At 37.7% G+C, this 19,737-nt stretch overlaps 1 protein-coding gene and 1 long non-coding RNA gene across 4 annotated transcripts in view; one reads left to right on the top strand and one right to left on the bottom strand.

The window, feature by feature from the left end:
• ABCB5 (ATP binding cassette subfamily B member 5) overlaps positions 1 to 19,737 on the bottom strand; it is a 186,681-nt gene that overhangs the window by 73,316 nt on the left and 93,628 nt on the right. For 2 of the 3 annotated variants that reach the window (XR_005369524.1, XM_038557071.1), the window contains exon 18: positions 17,571 to 17,711. Coding sequence is in view for 2 of the 3 variants with exons in the window: in XM_038557071.1 (XP_038412999.1) it covers positions 17,571 to 17,711 (141 nt within the window). In the remaining variant the exon portion in view is untranslated. Of the gene's footprint in view, positions 1 to 14,842; positions 14,918 to 17,570; positions 17,712 to 19,737 lie in introns of those variants that run through there. The other variant, XM_038557070.1, reaches the window with a different exon arrangement.
• Positions 14,629 to 19,125, top strand: LOC119876974. The gene is made up of 3 exons (XR_005369530.1): positions 14,629 to 14,814; positions 16,149 to 16,231; positions 19,058 to 19,125. It is a non-coding gene; the product is annotated as an uncharacterized LOC119876974 (long non-coding RNA).

Genomic DNA, 19,737 nt, shown 5'->3' with positions numbered 1-19,737 from the left:
AAAATAGTTTGTAATTCTTGCTTTAATCTTAGTCTGGCAACTATAATGTAAACTGTATTGTTTGAACAATAGAACTTTTAAAATTCTACAGCTTTTATGATCTATTTTCAGGATGGGTTAACCACAGTTACATTGGGTTACTTAATAATTTGACTATTATCTTTCCTCTGAAGTTTTCTGAATATCATCATTACAAAAAGCCTCAATTTTCAGTTAGGTGACTGTTCAAAAGAATATACAGAAATTTAAAAAGTGGGACAGCCCGGGTGGCTTAGCGGTTTAGCGCTGCCTTTGGCCCAGGGCCTGATCCTGGGCATCTGGGATCAAGTCCCTCATCGGGCTCCCTGCATGGAGCCTGCTTCTCTCTCTGCCTGTTTCTGCCGCTCTCTCTCTCTCTCTCTCTCTCTCTCTGTGTCTCTCATGAATAAATAAATAAAATCTTTAAAAAAAAAAAAAGAAATTTAAAAAGTTGCATACCAACTCATTGTCAAGCACTGAGCACAGATTTTTCATCAAATTCTTTATAAAATTACCTCATTTTGTAATGAAGCTAAGATTTAGTGTGTTCTAGTACCTAACACCAGTAAGTTAGAGACAGCAAATGTACGCAAGCTCTCTCACTCCTACAGAATAATTTAGCCCTTTGACTTTGGAAAAATATACAATAACAGGTAAAAAATGGGTATTACTTAAATAATGTTATAAAGATAGAATAAGAGGAGGGGCAAGATGGCGGAAGAGTAGGGTATCCAAATCAACTGTCTCCACCAAATTACCTAGAAAACCTTCAAATTATCCTGAAAATCTATGAATTCGGCCTGAGAATTAAAGAGAGAACACCTGGAATGCTACAGTGAGACGAGTTCGCGCTTCTATCAAGGTAGGAAGACGGGAAAAAAGAAATAAAGAAACAAAGGCATCCCCCCCCCAAAAAAAAAGAAAAAAAAAAAGAAAAAAAAAAAAAAAGAAACAAAGGCCTCCAAGGGGGAGGGTCCCCGCGAGGAGCCGGGCTGAGGCCGGGGCGAGTGTCCCCAGGACAGGAGAGCCCCGTCCCGGAGGAGCAGGAGCTGCACCGACCTTCCCGGGCGGAAAGGGGCTCGTGGGGAGTTGGAGCAGGACCCAGGAGGGCAGGGATGCCCTCGGGCTCCCCGGGACAGTAACAGCAACTGCGCGCCCAGGAGAGTGCGCGGAGCTCCCTAAGGGCTGCAGCGCGCACGGCGGGACCCGGCGGGACCCGGAGCAGCTCGGAGGGGCTCGGGCAGAGGAAGAGGCTCCGTGCGGAGGGGGCTGCGCGGTTCCAGGAGCAGCTCGGAGGGGCTCGGGGGCGGCTCGGGGGAGGGGGCTGCGCGGCCGGGAGCGTGAATCCAACAGCGCAGGTCCCGGAGCACAGGGCGCCGGGACACAGCCCAGGATCCGGCCTCCCCCGGGACAAGCAGAGGCCCGGAGGGCCCAGGACCGCAAGGACGCTCCTGCCCCAGCTGAGCAGATCAGCGGCCCCGCCCGGAGCCTCCAGGCCCTGCAGACGGAGTTCCTGCCGGAGCTGAATCCAGGGCTGCAGAGCTGGACCCGCCACTAGGGCTGTTGCTCCTGGGGCCTCACGGGGTAAACAACCCCCACTGAGCCCTGCACCAGACAGGGGCACAGCAGCTCCGCCAACTGCTAACACCTGAAAATCAGCACAACAGGCCCCTCCCCCAGAAGACCAGCTAGACGGACAACTTCCAGGAGAAGCCAAGGGACTTAAAGTACAAAGAATCAGAAGATACTCCCCCGTGGTTCTTTTTTTTGTTGTTGTTTTGTTTTGTTTTGTTTTGTTTTGCTTTTTGATTTGTTTCCTTCCCCCACCCCCCTTTTTTCTCCTTTCTTTCTTTTTCTTTCTCTTTTTCTTTTTTTTTCGTTTTTTTTTTCTTCCTTTTTTTTCTCTTTCTCTTTTCTTTCCTTCTTTCTCTCCTCTCTTTTTCTCCTTTTCCCAATACAACTTGCTTTTGGCCACTCTTCACTGAGCAAAATGACTAGAAGGAAAACCTCACCTCACAAGAAAGAATCAGAAACAGTCCTCTCTCCCACAGAGTTACAAAATCTGGATTACAATTCAATGTCAGAAAGCCAATTCAGAAGCACTATTATACAGCTACTGGTGGCTCTAGAAAAAAGCATAAAGGACTCAAGAGACTTCATGACTGCAGAATTTAGAGCTAATCAGGCAGAAATTAAAAATCAATTGAATGAGATGCAATCCAAACTAGAAGTCCTAACGACGAGGGTTAACGAGGTGGAAGAACGAGTGAGTGACATAGAAGACAAGTTGATAGCAAAGAGGGAAACTGAGGAAAAAAGAGACAAACAATTAAAAGACCATGAAGATAGATTAAGGGAAATAAACGACAGCCTGAGGAAGAAAAACTTACGTTTAATTGGTGTTCCCGAGGGCGCCGAAAGGGACAGAGGGCCTGAATATGTATTTGAACAAATTCTAGCTGAAAACTTTCCTAATCTGGGAAGGGAAACAGGCATTCAGATCCAGGAAATAGAGAGATCCCCCCCTAAAATCAATAAAAACCGTTCAACACCTCGACATTTAATAGTGAAGCTTGCAAATTCCAAAGATAAAGAGAAGATCCTTAAAGCAGCAAGAGACAAGAAATCCCTGACTTTTATGGGGAGGAGTATTAGGGTAACAGCAGACCTCTCCACAGAGACCTGGCAGGCCAGAAAGGGCTGGCAGGATATATTCAGGGTCCTAAATGAGAAGAACATGCAGCCAAGAATACTTTATCCAGCAAGGCTCTCATTCAAAATGGAAGGAGAGATAAAGAGCTTCCAAGACAGGCAGCAACTAAAAGAATATGTGACCTCCAAACCAGCTCTGCAAGAAATTTTAAGGGGGACTCTTAAAATTCCCCTTTAAGAAGAAGTTCAGTGGAACAGTCCACAAAAACAAGGACTGGATAGATATCATGATGACACTAAACTCATATCTCTCAATAGTAACTCTGAATGTGAACGGGCTTAATGACCCCATCAAAAGGCGCAGGTTTCAGACTGGATAAAAAAGCAGGACCCATCTATTTGCTGTCTACAAGAGACTCATTTTATTTTTTATTTATTTATTTATTTATTTTTTACCAAATCTTTTTTTTTTTAATTTTTATTTATTTATGATAGAGAGAGAGAGAGAGGCAGAGACATAGGCAGAGGGAGAAGCAGGCTCCATGCACCGGGAGCCTGACGTGGGACTCGATCCCGGGTCTCCAGGATCGCGCCCTGGGCCAAAGGCAGGCGCTAAACCGCTGCGCCACCCAGGGATCCCCAAGAGACTCATTTTAGACAGAAGGACACCTACAGCCTGAAAATAAAAGGTTGGAGAACCATTTACCATTCGAATGGTCCTCAAAAGAAAGCAGGGGTAGCCATCCTTATATCAGATAAACTAAAATTTACCCCGAAGACTGTAGTGAGAGATGAAGAGGGACACTATATCATACTTAAAGGATCTATTCAACAAGAGGACTTAACAATCCTCAATATATATGCCCCGAATGTGGGAGCTGCCAAATATATAAATCAATTATTAACCAAAGTGAAGAAATAGCTCTTTCTATACTCGATAGGTCTTCTAAGCACAACATCTCCAAAGAAACGAGAGCTTTAAATGATACACTGGACCAGATGGATTTCACAGATATCTACAGAACTTTACATCCAAACTCAACTGAATACACATTCTTCTCAAGTGCACATGGAACTTTCTCCAGAATAGACCACATATTGGGTCACAAATCGGGTCTGAACTGATACCAAAAGATTGGGATCGTCCCCTGCATATTCTCAGACCATAATGCCTTGAAATTAGAACTAAATCACAACAAGAAGTTTGGAAGGACCTCAAACACGTGGAGGTTAAGGACCATCCTGCTAAAAGATGAAAGGGTCAACCAGGAAATTAAGGAAGAATTAAAAAGATTCATGGAAACTAATGAGAATGAAGATACAACCGTTCAAAATCTTTGGGATGCAGCAAAAGCAGTCCTAAGGGGGAAATACATCGCAATACAAGCATTCATTCAAAAACTGGAAAGAACTCAAATACAAAAGCTAACCTTACACATAAAGGAGCTAGAGAAAAAACAGCAAATAGATCCTACACCCAAGAGAAGAAGGGAGTTAATAAAGATTCGAGCAGAACTCAACGAAATCGAGACCAGAAGAACTGTGGAACAGATCAACAGAACCAGGAGTTGGTTTTTGAAAGAATTAATAAGACAGATAAACCATTAGCCAGCCTTATTAAAAAGAAGAGAGAGAAGACTCAATAAAATCATGAATGAGAAAGGAGAGATCACTACCAACACCAAGGAAATACAAACGATTTTAAAAACATATTATGAACAGCTATACGCCAATAAATTAGGCAATCTAGAAGAAATGGACGCATTCCTGGAAAGCCACAAACTACCAAAACTGGAACAGGAAGAAATAGAAAACCTTAACAGGCCAATAACCAGGGAGGAAATTGAAGCAGTCATCAAAAACCTCCCAAGACACAAGAGTCCAGGGCCAGATGGCTTCCCAGGGGAATTTTATCAAATGTTTAAAGAAGAAGCCATACCTATTCTCCTAAAGCTGTTTGGAAAGATAGAAAGAGATGGAGTACTTCCAAATTCGTTCTATGAGGCCAGCATCACCTTAATTCCAAAACCAGACAAAGACCCCACCAAAAAGGAGAATTACAGACCAATATCCCTGATGAACATGGATGCAAAAATTCTCAACAAGATACTGGCCAATAGGATCCAAGAGTACATTAAGAAAATTATTCACCATGACCAAGTAGGATTTATCCCTGGGACACAAGGCTGGTTCAACACCCGTAAAACAATCAATGTGATTCATCATATCAGCAAGAGAAAAACCAAGAACCATATGATCCTGTCATTAGATGCAGAGAAAGCATTTGACAAAATACAGCATCCATTTCTGATCAAAACTCTTCAGAGTGTAGGGATAGAGGGAACATTCCTCGACATCTTAAAAGCCATCTATGAAAAGCCCACAGCAAATATCATTCTCAATGGGGAAGCACTGGGAGCCTTTCCCCTAAGATCAGGAACAAGACAGGGATGTCCACTCTCACCACTGCTATTCAACATAGTACTGGAAGTCCTAGCCTCAGCAATCAGACAACAAAAAGACATTAAAGGCATTCAAATTGGCAAAGAAGAAGTCAAACTCTCCCTCTTTGCCGATGACATGATACTCTACATAGAAAACCCAAAAGCCTCCACCCCAAGATTGCTAGAACTCATACAGCAATTCGGTAGCGTCGCAGGATACAAAATCAATGCCCAGAAATCAGTGGCATTTCTATACACTAACAATGAGACTGAAGAAAGAGAAATTAAGGAGTCAATCCCATTTACAATTGCACCCAAAAGCATAAGATACCTAGGAATAAACCTAACCAAAGATGTAAAGGATCTATACCCTCAAAACTATAGAACACTTCTGAAAGAAATTGAGGAAGACACAAAGAGATGGAAAAATATTCCATGCTCATGGATTGGCAGAATTAATATTGTGAAAATGTCAATGTTACCCAGGGCAATATACACGTTTAATGCAATCCCTATCAAAATACCATGGACTTTCTTCAGAGAGTTAGAACAAATTATTTTATGATTTGTGTGGAATCAGAAAAGACCCCGAATAGCCAGGGGAATTTTAAAAAAGAAAACCATATCTGGGGGCATCACAATGCCAGATTTCAGGTTGTACTACAAAGCTGTGGTCATCAAGACAGTGTGGTACTGGCACAAAAACAGACACATAGATCAGTGGAACAGAATAGAGAACCCAGAAGTGGACCCTGGACTTTATGGTCAACTAATATTCGATAAAGGAGGAAAGACTATCCATTGGAAGAAAGTCAGTCTCTTCAATAAATGGTGCTGGGAAAATTGGACATCCACATGCAGAAGAATGAAACTAGACCACTCTCTTGCACCATACACAAAGATAAACTCAAAATGGATGAAAGATCTAAATGTGAGACAAGATTCCATCAAAATCCTAGAGAAGAACACAGGCAACACCCTTTTTGAACTCGGCCACAGTAACTTCTTGCAAGATACATCCACGAAGGCAAAAGAAACAAAAGCAAAAATGAACTATTGGGACTTCATCAAGATAAGAAGCTTTTGCACAGCAAAGGATACAGTCAACAAAACTAAAAGACAACCTACAGAATGGGAGAAGATATTTGCAAATGACGTATCAGATAAAGGGCTAGTTTCCAAGATCTATAAAGAACTTATTAAACTCAACACCAAAGAAACAAACAATCCAATCATGAAATGGGCAAAAGACATGAAGAGAAATCTCACAGAGGAAGACATAGACATGGCCAACATGCATATGAGAAAATGCTCTGCATCACTTGCCATCAGGGAAATACAAATCAAAACCACAATGAGATACCACCTCACACCAGTGAGAATGGGGAACATTAACAAGGCAGGAAGCCACAAATGTTGGAGAGGATGCGGAGAAAAGGGAACCCTCTTACATTGTTGGTGGGAATGTGAACTGGTGCAGCCACTCTGGAAAACTGATGGAGGTTCCTCAAAGAGTTAAAAATAGACCTGCCCTACGACCCAGCAATTGCACTGTTGGGGATTTACCCCAAAGATACAAATGCAATGAAACGCCGGGACACCTGCACCCCGATGTTTATAGCAGCAATGGCCACGATAGCCAAACTGTGGAAGGAGCCTTGGTGTCCAACGAAAGATGAGTGGATAAAGAAGATGTGGTTTATGTGTACAATGGAATATTACTCAGCTATTAGAAATGACAAATACCCACCATTTGCTTCAACGTGGATGGAACTGGAGGGTATTATGCTGAGTGAAGTAAGCCAGTCGGAGAAGGACAAACATTATATGTTCTCATTCATGTGGGGAATATAAATAATAGTGAAAGGGAATATAAGGGAAGGGAGAAGAAATGTGTGGGAAATATCAGAAAGGGAGGCAGAACGTAAAGACTGCTAACTCTGGGAAACGAACTAGGGGTGGTAGAAGGGGAGGAGGGCAGGGGGTGGGAGTGAATGGGTGACGGGCACTGGGGGTTATTCTGTATGTTAGTAAATTGAACACCAATAAAAAATAAATTAAAAAAAAATAAAAAAACAGCCTGCTTATGAGTGAAGACTTCCATCTAGAATTAAAATGTTTAGAAAATATAAAAAAATAGAAATAAAAAAAATAAATCATGAACATAAATGTAAAATATGAACATAAAAAAATAAAGATAGAATAAGACAAAAATAAAATGAAAAATTGCGGTAAGAGCATGAAAGTTTTTGTGCTACCTAAATATATTTCAGATTATATCATGTTTTAAGAGAACCTGATATAAAAGTATATGAAACTATAAATATTTTATAATGATATACAAAAGGGCTTTAAAAAGTTAAAAAAAAAAAAAGGGTGCTGGGTGGCTCAGTCAGTTAATAGTCCATCTCTTGATTTTGGCACAAGTCATGATCTCAGGTTCAAGAAATGGAGCCCCGTATCTGGCTCCATGCTTAGTGGGGAGTCTGCTTGAGATTCTCTCCCTCATCCTTTCTCTCTGGCCCTCCCCTCTGCTGCTCCCTATCTAAAATAAATAAATAAATCTTAAAAAATTGTTAAAAAACAAACCTTCCTAAATAATTTTAAATTTTATATTTTAGAGCTGTGATGAGTTATTATAATTTTCATACAAGTTGGATGTATTTAAAATGTACAACTTGATAAGTTTAGACATCACTACATATCCATGAAATAATTACCACAGTCAAGATATTGAACATATCCATTACTTCCAGATTCTACTGCCTTTTGTAATCCTCTCCTCCCACACCTCTCAGCTGCCAATCCTCTTCCCCTACATCACTGACATACTTTCTGTCACTACAGATTATTTTGCATTTTCTAAAATTTGATATATGAAATCATACAGTATGTATTCTTTTTCATCTGGCTTCTTTTCATAACATAATTACTTTGAGATTCATTCATAATATTGTGTAAATTAACATTTCATTCATTTTTATTGCTGAGTAGTATTCCATTGTATGGATATGCCAAAATGTATATATCCATTCATCCATTGACATAAATTTGGGTTTTGGGCTATTAAAAATAAAACTGCTATAAATAGTCATACTCAGGTCTTTGTGTGGACATATATTTTCATTTCTCTCAGGTAAATACCTAGAGATGGAATGGCTGGATCAGATGGTTGTATGTTCAACTTTTTAAGAAATTGCGAAACTATTTTCCAAATTGAGTTTACCATTTCATGTTCCCACCAGGAAAATATGGAGTAATAGTGGCTTCACATCATTGCCAACACTTTGCTAAAGTCAGTCTTTTTAGATTCCACCATTCTAATAGATGTGTCATGATATCTCAATTACGAATTTAATTTGCACTTCTCTGATGACTAACAATGTCTGGCATCTTTTTGTATGCTTGTTTCCTATATGCACATCTTCTCTGGCAAAATGTCTATTCAAATCTTTTGCCCATTTTTTTTTAAAGAACTTTTTAAAAGATTTTATTTATTTATTCATAGACAGAGAGAGAGGCAGAGGGAGAAGCAGGCTCCACGCAGGGAGCCTGACGCGGGACTCGTTTCCGGGGCTCCAGGATCATACTCCGGGCTGCGGGCAGCGCCAAACCACTGTGCCACCGGGGCTGCCCTTGCCCATTTTTCAATTGGGTTGCTGGTAGTCTTATTATTGTGCTTTGGGAGTTCTTTGTATATTTTGGACACAGTTCCTTTATATATAACTTACAAATATTTTCTCCCAGATTTTGGTGTATCTTTTCATTTCTTAAAAGTATTTTACAAATAGCAAAGATCTTGATTTTGTGAAGTCTAATTTATCATTTTTTTCTCTTTTATGAATTGTGCCTTTGGTGCTGTATCTAGGAAATCTTTGCTATATTCAAAGCCACAAAGATTTTCTACTGGATTTTCTTATGGAAGTTTTCTAATTTTAGGTTTTATAGTAAGGTCTGTAATCCATTTTGAGTTAATTTATCCATAATCTGAGGTATGGATTGAGGATGATTATTTTGTATATAGTTGTATAGAAGTATAGCATCATTTCTTGAAAAGACTCTACATTCACTATTGAATTGATTTTGGGCTTTTGTTTAAATACAATTAACCATATACGTGTGGGTCTATTTCTTAACTCTATGTTGATCTATTGATCTATTTGCTTATTTTTGTGCTAATAATAGCACATTATTCCCATTAATATAGCTGTATACTAAGAAGTGAAATTAGGTATGACAAATCCTCCAACTTTGTTCTTTTTCAAAGTTGTTTTGCTTATTTTATCCTTTTGAATTTCCATTTAGAATCAGTTTGTCAAATTTTACAAAAATCCTGCTGAAATATTGATTGGTATTGCCTTGAACCTGTAGGTCAATTTGGGGACAACTCACATCCCAATGATATGGAATCTTCTTATTCATGTATATGGTATATCCCTCAATTTATTTAGGTCTCTTTTTATTTTTCTTAGTGATATTTTGTATATTTCAGTGTGTGGATCTTATAATCTTTTATCAAATTTAGCCCCAAGTATTTCATAATTTTGATACTACTGTATGTGACATTATTTTTTAAATTTCAATTCCTATTTTTGATTTCTATATATTTATCATGTATTCTGCAACCTTGCTAAGCTCAATTATCTTTTTAGTACCTTTTTGTTGTGTGCATTCCATAGGATGGTTTAGATAGATAATTGTGTTATTTTTGAATAAAGACAGTTTTCTATTTTTCTTTCGTCTGGATGCCTTTTATTTTTTGGCCTTATTGGATAGGCTGGAAGTTGGCACAATGTTGACTAGCAATGGTGGGAAGTGTACATCATTGCCTTGTTCTTGATCTAAGTCTTTTACGACTGAGAATATTAGCCGTAGATCTTTTGTTGATGCCCTTTATCAGGTTGAGACAATTTCTTTCAATTCCTAGTTTGCTGAGTTATTAGGAATAGACAGTACATTTTGTCAAAAGAATTTTCTGCATTGATTGAGATGATTAGCTAGTTATTTCATTTAATTTTTTTAATAGGAAGAATTACATTAATTTCTTAATGTTAAATCAAACTTGTGTTTCTTAGATAAGTCCTACTTGGTGATGATATATTATTCTTTTTATACATTGCTTTTAGATTTACTAAAATTTTGTTAAGAATTTTTCCATCTATGTTCATGAGGGGTATTTATCTATAATTTTATTTTCTTGTAATATCTTTAATAATTTTGATACCAGAATAATGTTGGTCTCATAGAATAGGAGCTCTTTCCTCTTCAATTTTTTGATTGGTAGAATTCACCAGTTAAGCCAACTGGGGTTGAGGTTTTCTTTAAGGAAAAAGTTTTCACTAAAAATTCAATTTCCTTTTAATAGATATAAGATTTTTTAAGCTATTAATTTATTCTTTTTAAAATTAATTTACTTTTGAGTGGGCTTTGGTAGTTCATGCCTTTCAAAGAATTTGTCCATTTCATCTAAGTTGTAGAATTTATTTGCATAAATGTTTTCATAAGATTATCTTATTAAAAGAATTTTAATATCTGTAGAACCTGTTGTGATGTCACCGCTCTCAGTCTTGATGTTGGTAATTTGTGTTTTTTTTCTTAAATTTCATATTTTTTAAAAACTTGAGTTATTTTTTTTAAGTTTTAATTTAAAGTCCAGTTGGTTAACATGTAGTGTAATTGTTAGTTTCAGGTGTACAATATAGTGTTTCAACACTTCCATACATCGCTCATCACAAGTGCAATCCTTAATTCCCATCACCTATTTAATCCACCCCCTCATTCACCTCTTCCCTGGTAACCATCAGTTTGTTCTCTATAGTTAAGAGTCTGTTTCTTGGTTTGCCCCTCTCTCTCTCTTTCTCTCTTTTTCCCTTTGCCTGTTTGTTTTGTTTCTTAAATTCCACATATGAGTGAAATCATATGTTATTTGTCTTTCTCTGACTGACTTATTTTGCTTAGCATAATATTCTCTAGCTCCATCCATATCATTGCAAATAGCAAGATTTTATTATTTTTTTATGGCTGAGTAATATTCTGTTGTATATATACTGCATCTTTATCCATTCATCAGTAGATGAACACTTCAGCTGTTTCCATAATGTGGCTATTGTAGATAATGCTTCTAGAAACATCTGGGTGCATGTATTCCTTTGAATTAGTATTTTTGTATTCTTTGGGTAAATACTTAGTAGTGTAATGGCTGGATTGTAGGGTACATTTTGATTATATTTGGTTTTATTTTCATTCAGTTCAAAATACTTTTGAATTTCTCTTTTGATTTCTTCTTTGATACATGCATTATTTGGAAATGTTTCAAGATTTTCAGGCCACTTTCTGTCTTGATTTCTTTTCTTTTCTTTTTTTTGTTTTTTTTTGTTTTTTTACGATTTTATTTTTAAGTAATCTCTACACCTAACATGGGGCTTGAAACTACAACTCTGAAATCAAGAGTTGCATGCTCTACTAACTGACCAAGCCAGGTGCCCCTCTGTTTTTAATTTCTGATGTAATTCTACCTTGGTTAGGTAATATAATTTTCATTATTTGAATTTTAAAAAATATATTGAGACCTGTAGTATGCTTACAATATGGTCTATTTTGATAAATGTTTCAGATGCGTTTGAGAAGAATGTGTATTCTTCTGCTGATATGTGGAGTCTTCTGTAAATGTCTATTAGGTTAAGCTGGTTGAGAGTGCTATTAAAGTCATCTCTATCCCTGTGAATTTTTGTCCATTTGCTTTATCAATATTTAAGAGAAGTATTGAAATCTCTGACTAAAATGGTAACTTTTTAAAAAATATTTTATTTATTTATTCATGAGAGACACACAGAGAGAGAGAGAGAGAGGCAGAGACACAGGCAGAGGGAGAAGTAGGCCCCATGCAGGGAGCCTAACATGGGACTCAATCCTGGGTCTCCAGGAAAACACCCCAGGCCGAAGGCGGTGCTAAACCACTAAGCCCCCCGGGCTGCCCTAAAATGGTAAATTTTTATTTCTCTTTTCAGTTCTTGATAAATTGATCCTTTTACAATTATGAAAATAGCCTTTTTATTTCTGGTATTTTTTTCTCTGAAATTGACATTGACTACTATCAACATCACAGTCTATCTTCAAGTAATATCGTATACCATTTAGGAACCTTAAAAATAGAATATTTCCATTTCTCCCTGCAGTCTTTTGGCTATTGTTTTTATAAATTTTTGCTTATACTTTATTCTGTTATAAGCCTGATAGTATAATGTTATTTTTTTCTTAGAAAAGTAAATTATTTTAAAAACATACTTAAAAAAGCATTATTAGGGTGCTTGGATGTCTCAGTCAGTAGAACATGAGACTTGATCTTAGGGTCATGAGTTCAATCCCCATGTTGGGCATGGAGCCTAATTAAAAGAATTATTAATCATTATTATATTAACACATTTATTTACTATTTTTGATATTCTCATTCCTTTGTGTAGATTCAGATTTCCATATGGTATCATCTTCCTTCTGACTGAAGGCTTTCTTTTAACATTTCTAGGAGTGTAGGTCTGCTGGTGAGAAATTATTTTAGACTTTTTTTTCCTCTGAAAACTTCTGTACTTTGCCTTCAATTTTGAGAAATATTTTTCTGCATGTAGCATTTTAATTTGAGCTTTTTTCCCTTTTAAGATATTATTCTATTGTCTTCTAGTTTGCCTTGTTTCTAATGAGAAGTTTGTGATTTTATTTTTTCCCCCCTATACATCATATGCTGATTTTCTCTGGCTGTTTTAAAATTTTCTCCTTATTTTAGGTTTTAAGCAATTTTATTATGATGTGCCTTTGCGTAGTGTAACTTAGGTTTCTTGTATTTGGAATTTATTAAGCTTTTTGAACCTGTGAGTTTTTAGTTTTCATCAAAAAATTTTTCATTGTTTATTCAAAAGTTTTTGCCTTTCTTTTGGGGACATGTGAAAAATAGTTATAATAACTTTTTATTGGGGGCACCTGGGTGGCTCAGTGGTTGAGCATCTGCCTTTGGCTCTGGTTGTGATCCAGGGATCCTGGGATTGAGTCCCGCATCAGTCTCTACGGAGAGCCTGCTTTTCCCTCTGCCTATGTCCCTGCTTCTCTGTGTGTCTCTCATGAATAAGTAAATTAAATCTTTAAAACAGAAAGAAAAAACCCACAACTGTTTATTGTTCCTACTAATTCTACCAAGTGTGTCATTTCTGGGTCTGCTTCTATTGATTTAGTTTCTCTTCATTTTTGGGAACTCTTCCTGCTTCTTTACTGGTGATTTTTGATTGGATGCCAGACACTAAATTTTACTCACTGGGTTTGTTTTTTTTTTTTGAAAAATTTTATTTATTTATCTAAGAATTTTCAAGATTTTATTTATTCATGAGAGACACAGAGACAGAGAGAGGCAGAGACATAGGCAGAGGGAGAAGCAGGCTCCATGCAGGGAGCCTGGTGTGGGACTTGTGGGACTCGATCCCGGGTCTCCAGGATCACGCCCTGGGCTAAAGGCTGCGCTAAACTGCTGAGCCACCCAGGCTGCCCATTTTTTGAAAAATTTTAAAAAGATTTTTTTTTTTTTTTTTAGATTTTATTTACTTGAGAGAGAGTGAGAGAGCGTGGAGGAACAGGGGGAGAGGCAGAGGGCAAGAAGACTCCCTGCTGAACTTGGGAGCCTGATGTAGGGCTCTATCTCAGGGCCTTGAGATCATGACCTAAACCAAGTTAGATGCTTAGCCACCTGAACCATCTAGGTATCCCAAAGATTTTATTTTTTAAGTAATCCCTATACCCAATATGGGGCTCAAATTGTAATCCTGAAATCAAGAGTTGTATGCTCTATCAACATTTATTGAGCCAGGTGCCCCAGTATTTTTGAATTCTTATATATATTATTGAGCTTTATACCGGGACACATTTAGGTTACTTGGAAACAGTTTGATCCTTTTGAGGTTTGCTTTTAGGTGTTGTTAGTTGGGCTCAGAGCTGCATTTAGCATGGGGCTATTTCCAACCTTCCCCCCACCCCTCCCAGGGTAATATCTACCTTAATCTCTAACTCAATGACCCATGAATTTAGAAACTGCTCATTCCAGCTGGTTTAATAAGAACTACTCTTAAACTGGTGGTTATCAGAGGGGAGGGATGGGTTAAATAGGTGATAGGGATTATGGAGTGCCCTTGTCATGATGAGCACTGGCTGATGTATGGAAGTGTTGAATCACTATACTGTACACCTGAAACTAATATAACATTGTATGTTAACTAACTGGAATTAAAATAAAAACTTAAAAAATAATAAGAACTACTCCTGGCCCTTTGTGAGCCTTTGTGAAAAGATTGTTCCTTTCATCCTTTCTGGTAGATCTTTCCTCTGTCTTTGGCAGTTTTCTCAATAAATGCTCTGATCATTACTTGGATGAAAACTCAATGCAGAACCTATGGAGATCTCTGGAACTCTGAGGAGCTCTCTAAATTCTCTTTTTCATTCTTTACAATGAGGATGTTCCTTAATATGGCTGCCTGGGTTCTGCATGGATATCCCCTGCTAGTTCCAAGGCTTGGAAACAACCCGGGCAGTAATCTGGACCAATGATAAGATTCACCTCATTTGTTTCCCTTTCCTCAAGGATCATGATCTTGTTCTGCCTGATGTCCAGTGTTAGAAAACTGTCTTACATGTTTTCTTCCATTTCTTAGGTGTTTCAAGCAGAAAGGTAAATCCAGTTCCTGTTAACCTACCTTGGCTGGAAGCAGAAATCTAATTTCATCTGGATTTCACAGCAATCAACACAAATGATCTCTTCCTCTTTTGTAACACTTTTTTATTTTTATTTTTTAGGAAACAAGGGGAAATTAAATTTATTTTTAAAAATGTTATTTTATTTAATTAAAATTAAATTAATTAACATATAGTATATTATTACTTTCAGAGTTAGAGTTCAGTGACCCATCAGTTGCATATAACACCCAGTGCTCATTATGTCATGTGCCCTCCTTAATGCCCATCATGCATTTACCCCAGCACCCCTCCCCCAGCAACCCTCAGTTTGTTTCCTATATCTGTAACACTTTTCTGTGTTAGTTTCTATGATACCATACTCCCTTGGCTTTCCTATTATTTTCCAGCCATTCTTTAGGCTCCTTTGTTGGCTACTGCTTTTCTACCGGAATTTAAATTTTGCGGAATTTTGCGGTATCCTGCTTTTCCATTTCCTGTCCTAGTTGCTTCTCCACCTGCAATTTATCTCTCATTAGATAGCTTTAATCAAATCCAACAGGTCCATTAACCACCATCATCTCTCCCATGCCCTCTTCTCCCGGATCTCACTCTGGTTCCCAAACACCATTCTCCACACAGCAGCCAACTCAAATAAATCACTTCATCACTCTTCGGAATAAGACCCTTTTAATGCAGCAGTTCTTAACCTGCTTTGTGCCATGGATCCCTGTGTCAGACTGGTGAAGTCTGGGGACTCCTTGCCAGAATTTATAACAATGTGCTAAATAACGCATAGGTCTCAAAGAAAACCAATTAACTGAAATATAGTATTCAAAATATTTAAAAAATTTGAAGTTATGATACAGTTATGGTTGTGCTTCATTATTAGCACATTAAATAACAAGATATAATAGTGATGAGTGTAAAGATATTCTAACATATTTATAATAACTGTAATGTGGTATCAAAATTTCTGTGATTTTCAGGGGTGCCTGGGTGGCTCAGTTGGTTAAGCATCTGATTCTTGATACTGGCTTAGGTCATGATTTCAGGGTCATGAGACTCAGCCAAGCATTGGCTCTGAACTCAGTAAAGTCTGCTTGAGATTCTCTCTCTTCTTCTTTCTCTGTTCTACCCTCTGCCATGCTCACGTGCTCTCTCTCTTTCTCAAATAAATAAGTAAATCTTTTAAAAAACAATTCTGTGATTTTCATTGGTGACATCATTGGCATTGGTAATACTATTGTAGTTTGTTGTTTATATTCATAATTAAATTAATTTTTTATCAATGACAGGTGGAAAAAAGTTATGATTTTTTTTTTCATTCAGGATCATTGTCTCTGAATTCTATCCAGATTTTTCTTGTGGATCATGGACTACTGGTTAAAAACCCCTGGTGACTTTTTGTTAGAGTAAGTAAAGAATCTAAAACTGTTACTATGATCTACAAGGTTCTACATGATCTGGCTCCTGAGTATCTCACACAACTCTCTCACCATCCTCTCTTCTTATTCACTGTGCCCCCAACTCCTTATATTAACTATTCCTCCTATTTAAAATAATACCATCTTTGTCCTGATTTCTGATTTATTACCTCTTGGGTCCAAATTCACTCTTTTACCTTATAAATATTTTCCATTTACCAGCTAGTAAGATGCCAAGCCCTGTCTGTTGAGGGTACTGGAAAAACATTGCAGGAGGAGGGAATTTTTCTTCCTGCTCTTTCTACTGGCTTACTGGGTAGGCTCCTCCAGGATAAGCTTTTTTCCTCTACTGCTTTGCTTGCACAGTTTTATTAAGAATTAGGTACCTGCTGAGTACAGTTTTATCCTATGTTTGGCCACCAAGTGCTTTCTCCAGCTCTTTGCTTAGCCAGGAGAAGTGTAACTGTGGGACTCAGAGAGCACTGGCCTGTGTTTCAGCCAGGTCACTAATGCCCTCATCCTCCTACACATGGAACTGTACTTAGCTCCTGAGGAGGGCAACCTCCCCAGCTCCTGGTTCCAACAGTGCGCCGGAGCTTCTCCTGGTACCAATAGGCTCTGGCATGCAATAAGACAGATTTCCGGCAAACTCTACCAAGTGAGGTAACTTAGCAACTTCTCTGCCATCCAATGAACTAAAGCTGCACTCTTTGAAGTGAGGCATGAATCTCAGCCTTGGTTGGGGGAGAAGAATGAGGGCTCTTCCTTGGGTCTCTACTTCAACTTCAGTAGTGGTTGCTAATTCTATCCGCTACTTCTGCATTCTTTAGAGTTCTCTTAGTTTTCACTAGCCAATTACTCTTATGCCTAAAGGAACTAGAAAAAGAAGAACAAAGCCCATTCTTAAGAGATTTCTTGCCCCCCAAATGACCTGTGACATAAATACTGTCTTTTTTGAGGGCATCTCTCTCTCTCTCTCTTTTAAGATTTTATTTATTTATTAATGAGAGACACAGAGAGAGAGGCAGAGACATAGGCAGAGAGAGAAGCAGGTTCCCCACAAGGGACCTCATGTGGAACTCGATCCCAGGACCCTGGATCATGACCTGAGCCAAAGGCAGACACTTAACCACTGAGCCACCCAAGCACCCCTGAGGGCCTCTTTCTTAGAGCATCACAGTGATATTATAGTGAAGTTTGGGTAAGACATGTTTTGTACAATTAGCACTACAGTAATATGTTATTGTAAACTCTAAATATTACAAGAGTTAGATAAAAGATAATTGGAGAACATGTAGATAAAACTTGTTGATAGCTAAACCATTACCTCTTTATATTGGATGGATTCCTCAGACTTGTCAGGAAGGTCTGACTTGATGCTATTCATAGAACACAGAGGAACTGAGTTGATATTTTTTTCAATAGAATATGCCATTGATTCTATCTGTTCATCAGCTTTTTTAATATCCTTAAATGAAGAATATACATGTTACCATTAGAATAATGTTTTCAAAATTCAAAAGACTTTTAGTAAGCATTCCTCTAAAGTTGTATTGCCTCTGATACTGAAAGTGATACATTCCTGTGCAGCTTTTTTTTTAATGATTTTTATTTATTTATTCATGAGAGAGGCAGAGACATAGGCAAAAGAAGTAGGCTCCATGCAGGGAGCCCATTGTGGGACTCAATCCCAGGACTCCAGGATCACACCCTGAGCCAAAGGCAGACACTCAACTGCTGAGCCACCCAGGTTTCCCTCCTATGCAGCTTTTGTTGAAGTTTTCAGGCTTAATAGGGAGCTGGTAATTCCAACTTATACTAAAATGTTGGTGGGTGACGATAGCTTATTGTGTCTTTTTTTCCAAAGACCTGTATAATTAACTGGAGAAAACAATGCCTTAGTTCAAAAGAATTATTCCATTAGTAGGGACAGATTTTAGTAAAAAGAGCTTTGTGAGGGAGATGACACAAAGATACTCTTTCTGACTCCTTTCTATCTAGTCTTTTTTGGAGCTTATAAGCCTAATAACATAGCTAAGCACTTAAATGTGATGCTGGCCTTGGGCCTGAGAAAGATCTTAGGAGACAAGAACATTTTCCAGGTCTGCAATTGCTGCCCATTCCAAACTGTTCAGAAAGCAAAATCAATTGGACCAGCTCCCACAGGACAAGAAATCCCAGAGACATCAAGTTAACTTTAAAAAGACTGTTTAAATCCTAGGATAGGATGACATTCTAAACCAGACTGCTGTAAATCTAGTTTTTGCTTTTCTTGCTACTCAGAGAAATGAGACCAAATTTAGTGAAATAAAAGAACTACATATTCTCTGCTTATTTGAATGTGGTGTGAGTAAATCTGTGACTTCCCCATGAAGACATGGGGAGGGACACAAGACAGAAATGAGTAGCCCAGTTTGGATGATGGTGTCCCAGACCAGGGTTGGGAACAGAGGTAGAAAGCCTTAGGTGGATTTAGGTGCAAAGGAGAATATGCACATGGAAGGCTTTCCATGACTGTGATTATTTGACAAACTTAATAACTGTTAATCAGGCATCTCAAAGTACAATAAACTTTAGCCAGCCTTGTAGTATCCCTAATCAGACATTCTTCTATGCTATCACTTTCTCTTTTTTTCTAGAAATTTCTCTATGAAGAAAGAAATCTTTTATTTGGCTTTTTTTCAGGAGCCATTTACTTTGTGTCAAGTTTTTTGTTTGTTTCTTGTTTTTTTTTTTTTTTTTTTTTGTGGCAAGTTTAAAATAAAATTTCAACCTCTTCTCAAAATAAATTTTTCTAAGAATGTTCTTTAACAGGTCAGAGACAAGTTCTTTTCCTGAGAAGGCTGCTAAACAAAATAATGATCACAGGAAGTTTTGGTATGTATCTCTCTTGTTTTTACTTCATTTTCATATGAAAAATCACTAAAGGAATATGTCTGAAAATAATCATGTATGTTCAAGATAAATAATTATAGCATTAATCTTTCTGGTTTGAATTTTTCTAAAAAGTTTGATTGGATAATGCTAGTATTAGTAATATAATAAAATTTAGTACACCAACAATGATTCTAAGCACTTTACATGAATGATTCATTTAATCTCACAGTAATTCATAAGTAAATTATTCTTATTTTCCCCATGTTAAAGATTAGAAAACTGAGGCACAGAAAATTTAAATAACTCACCTAAGATCCTAAAACTAGTAAGTGGCAGAGTCAGGATTTCAAATTAATAGTGTCTCCAGAGCCCATAACCCCTAATCACTGCTATGCTGCTTCTTGGAAATGATTCTATTATCAACATTAACTTTGTAGTACTTATGATCATCATGGAGTCTAATAAACTGATTCATTTGGACGCTATAGGTATAGTGGCAAATAAACACTTCTAGAGTTTCAGAAATGAATTACTGCGTATGTAGATATCAAGGATGTTATATTTACTATGTAGTACCCAGAATACTGTAGTTGATCATTTAATATTAATGGTATTGT

Source organism: Canis lupus, chromosome 14, assembly GCF_011100685.1.
Source record: "Canis lupus familiaris isolate Mischka breed German Shepherd chromosome 14, alternate assembly UU_Cfam_GSD_1.0, whole genome shotgun sequence".
Taxonomy (NCBI): domain Eukaryota; kingdom Metazoa; phylum Chordata; class Mammalia; order Carnivora; family Canidae; genus Canis; species Canis lupus.
Note: the sequence above shows the minus strand (reverse complement) of the source record. Positions and strands in the feature narration are given on the sequence as shown.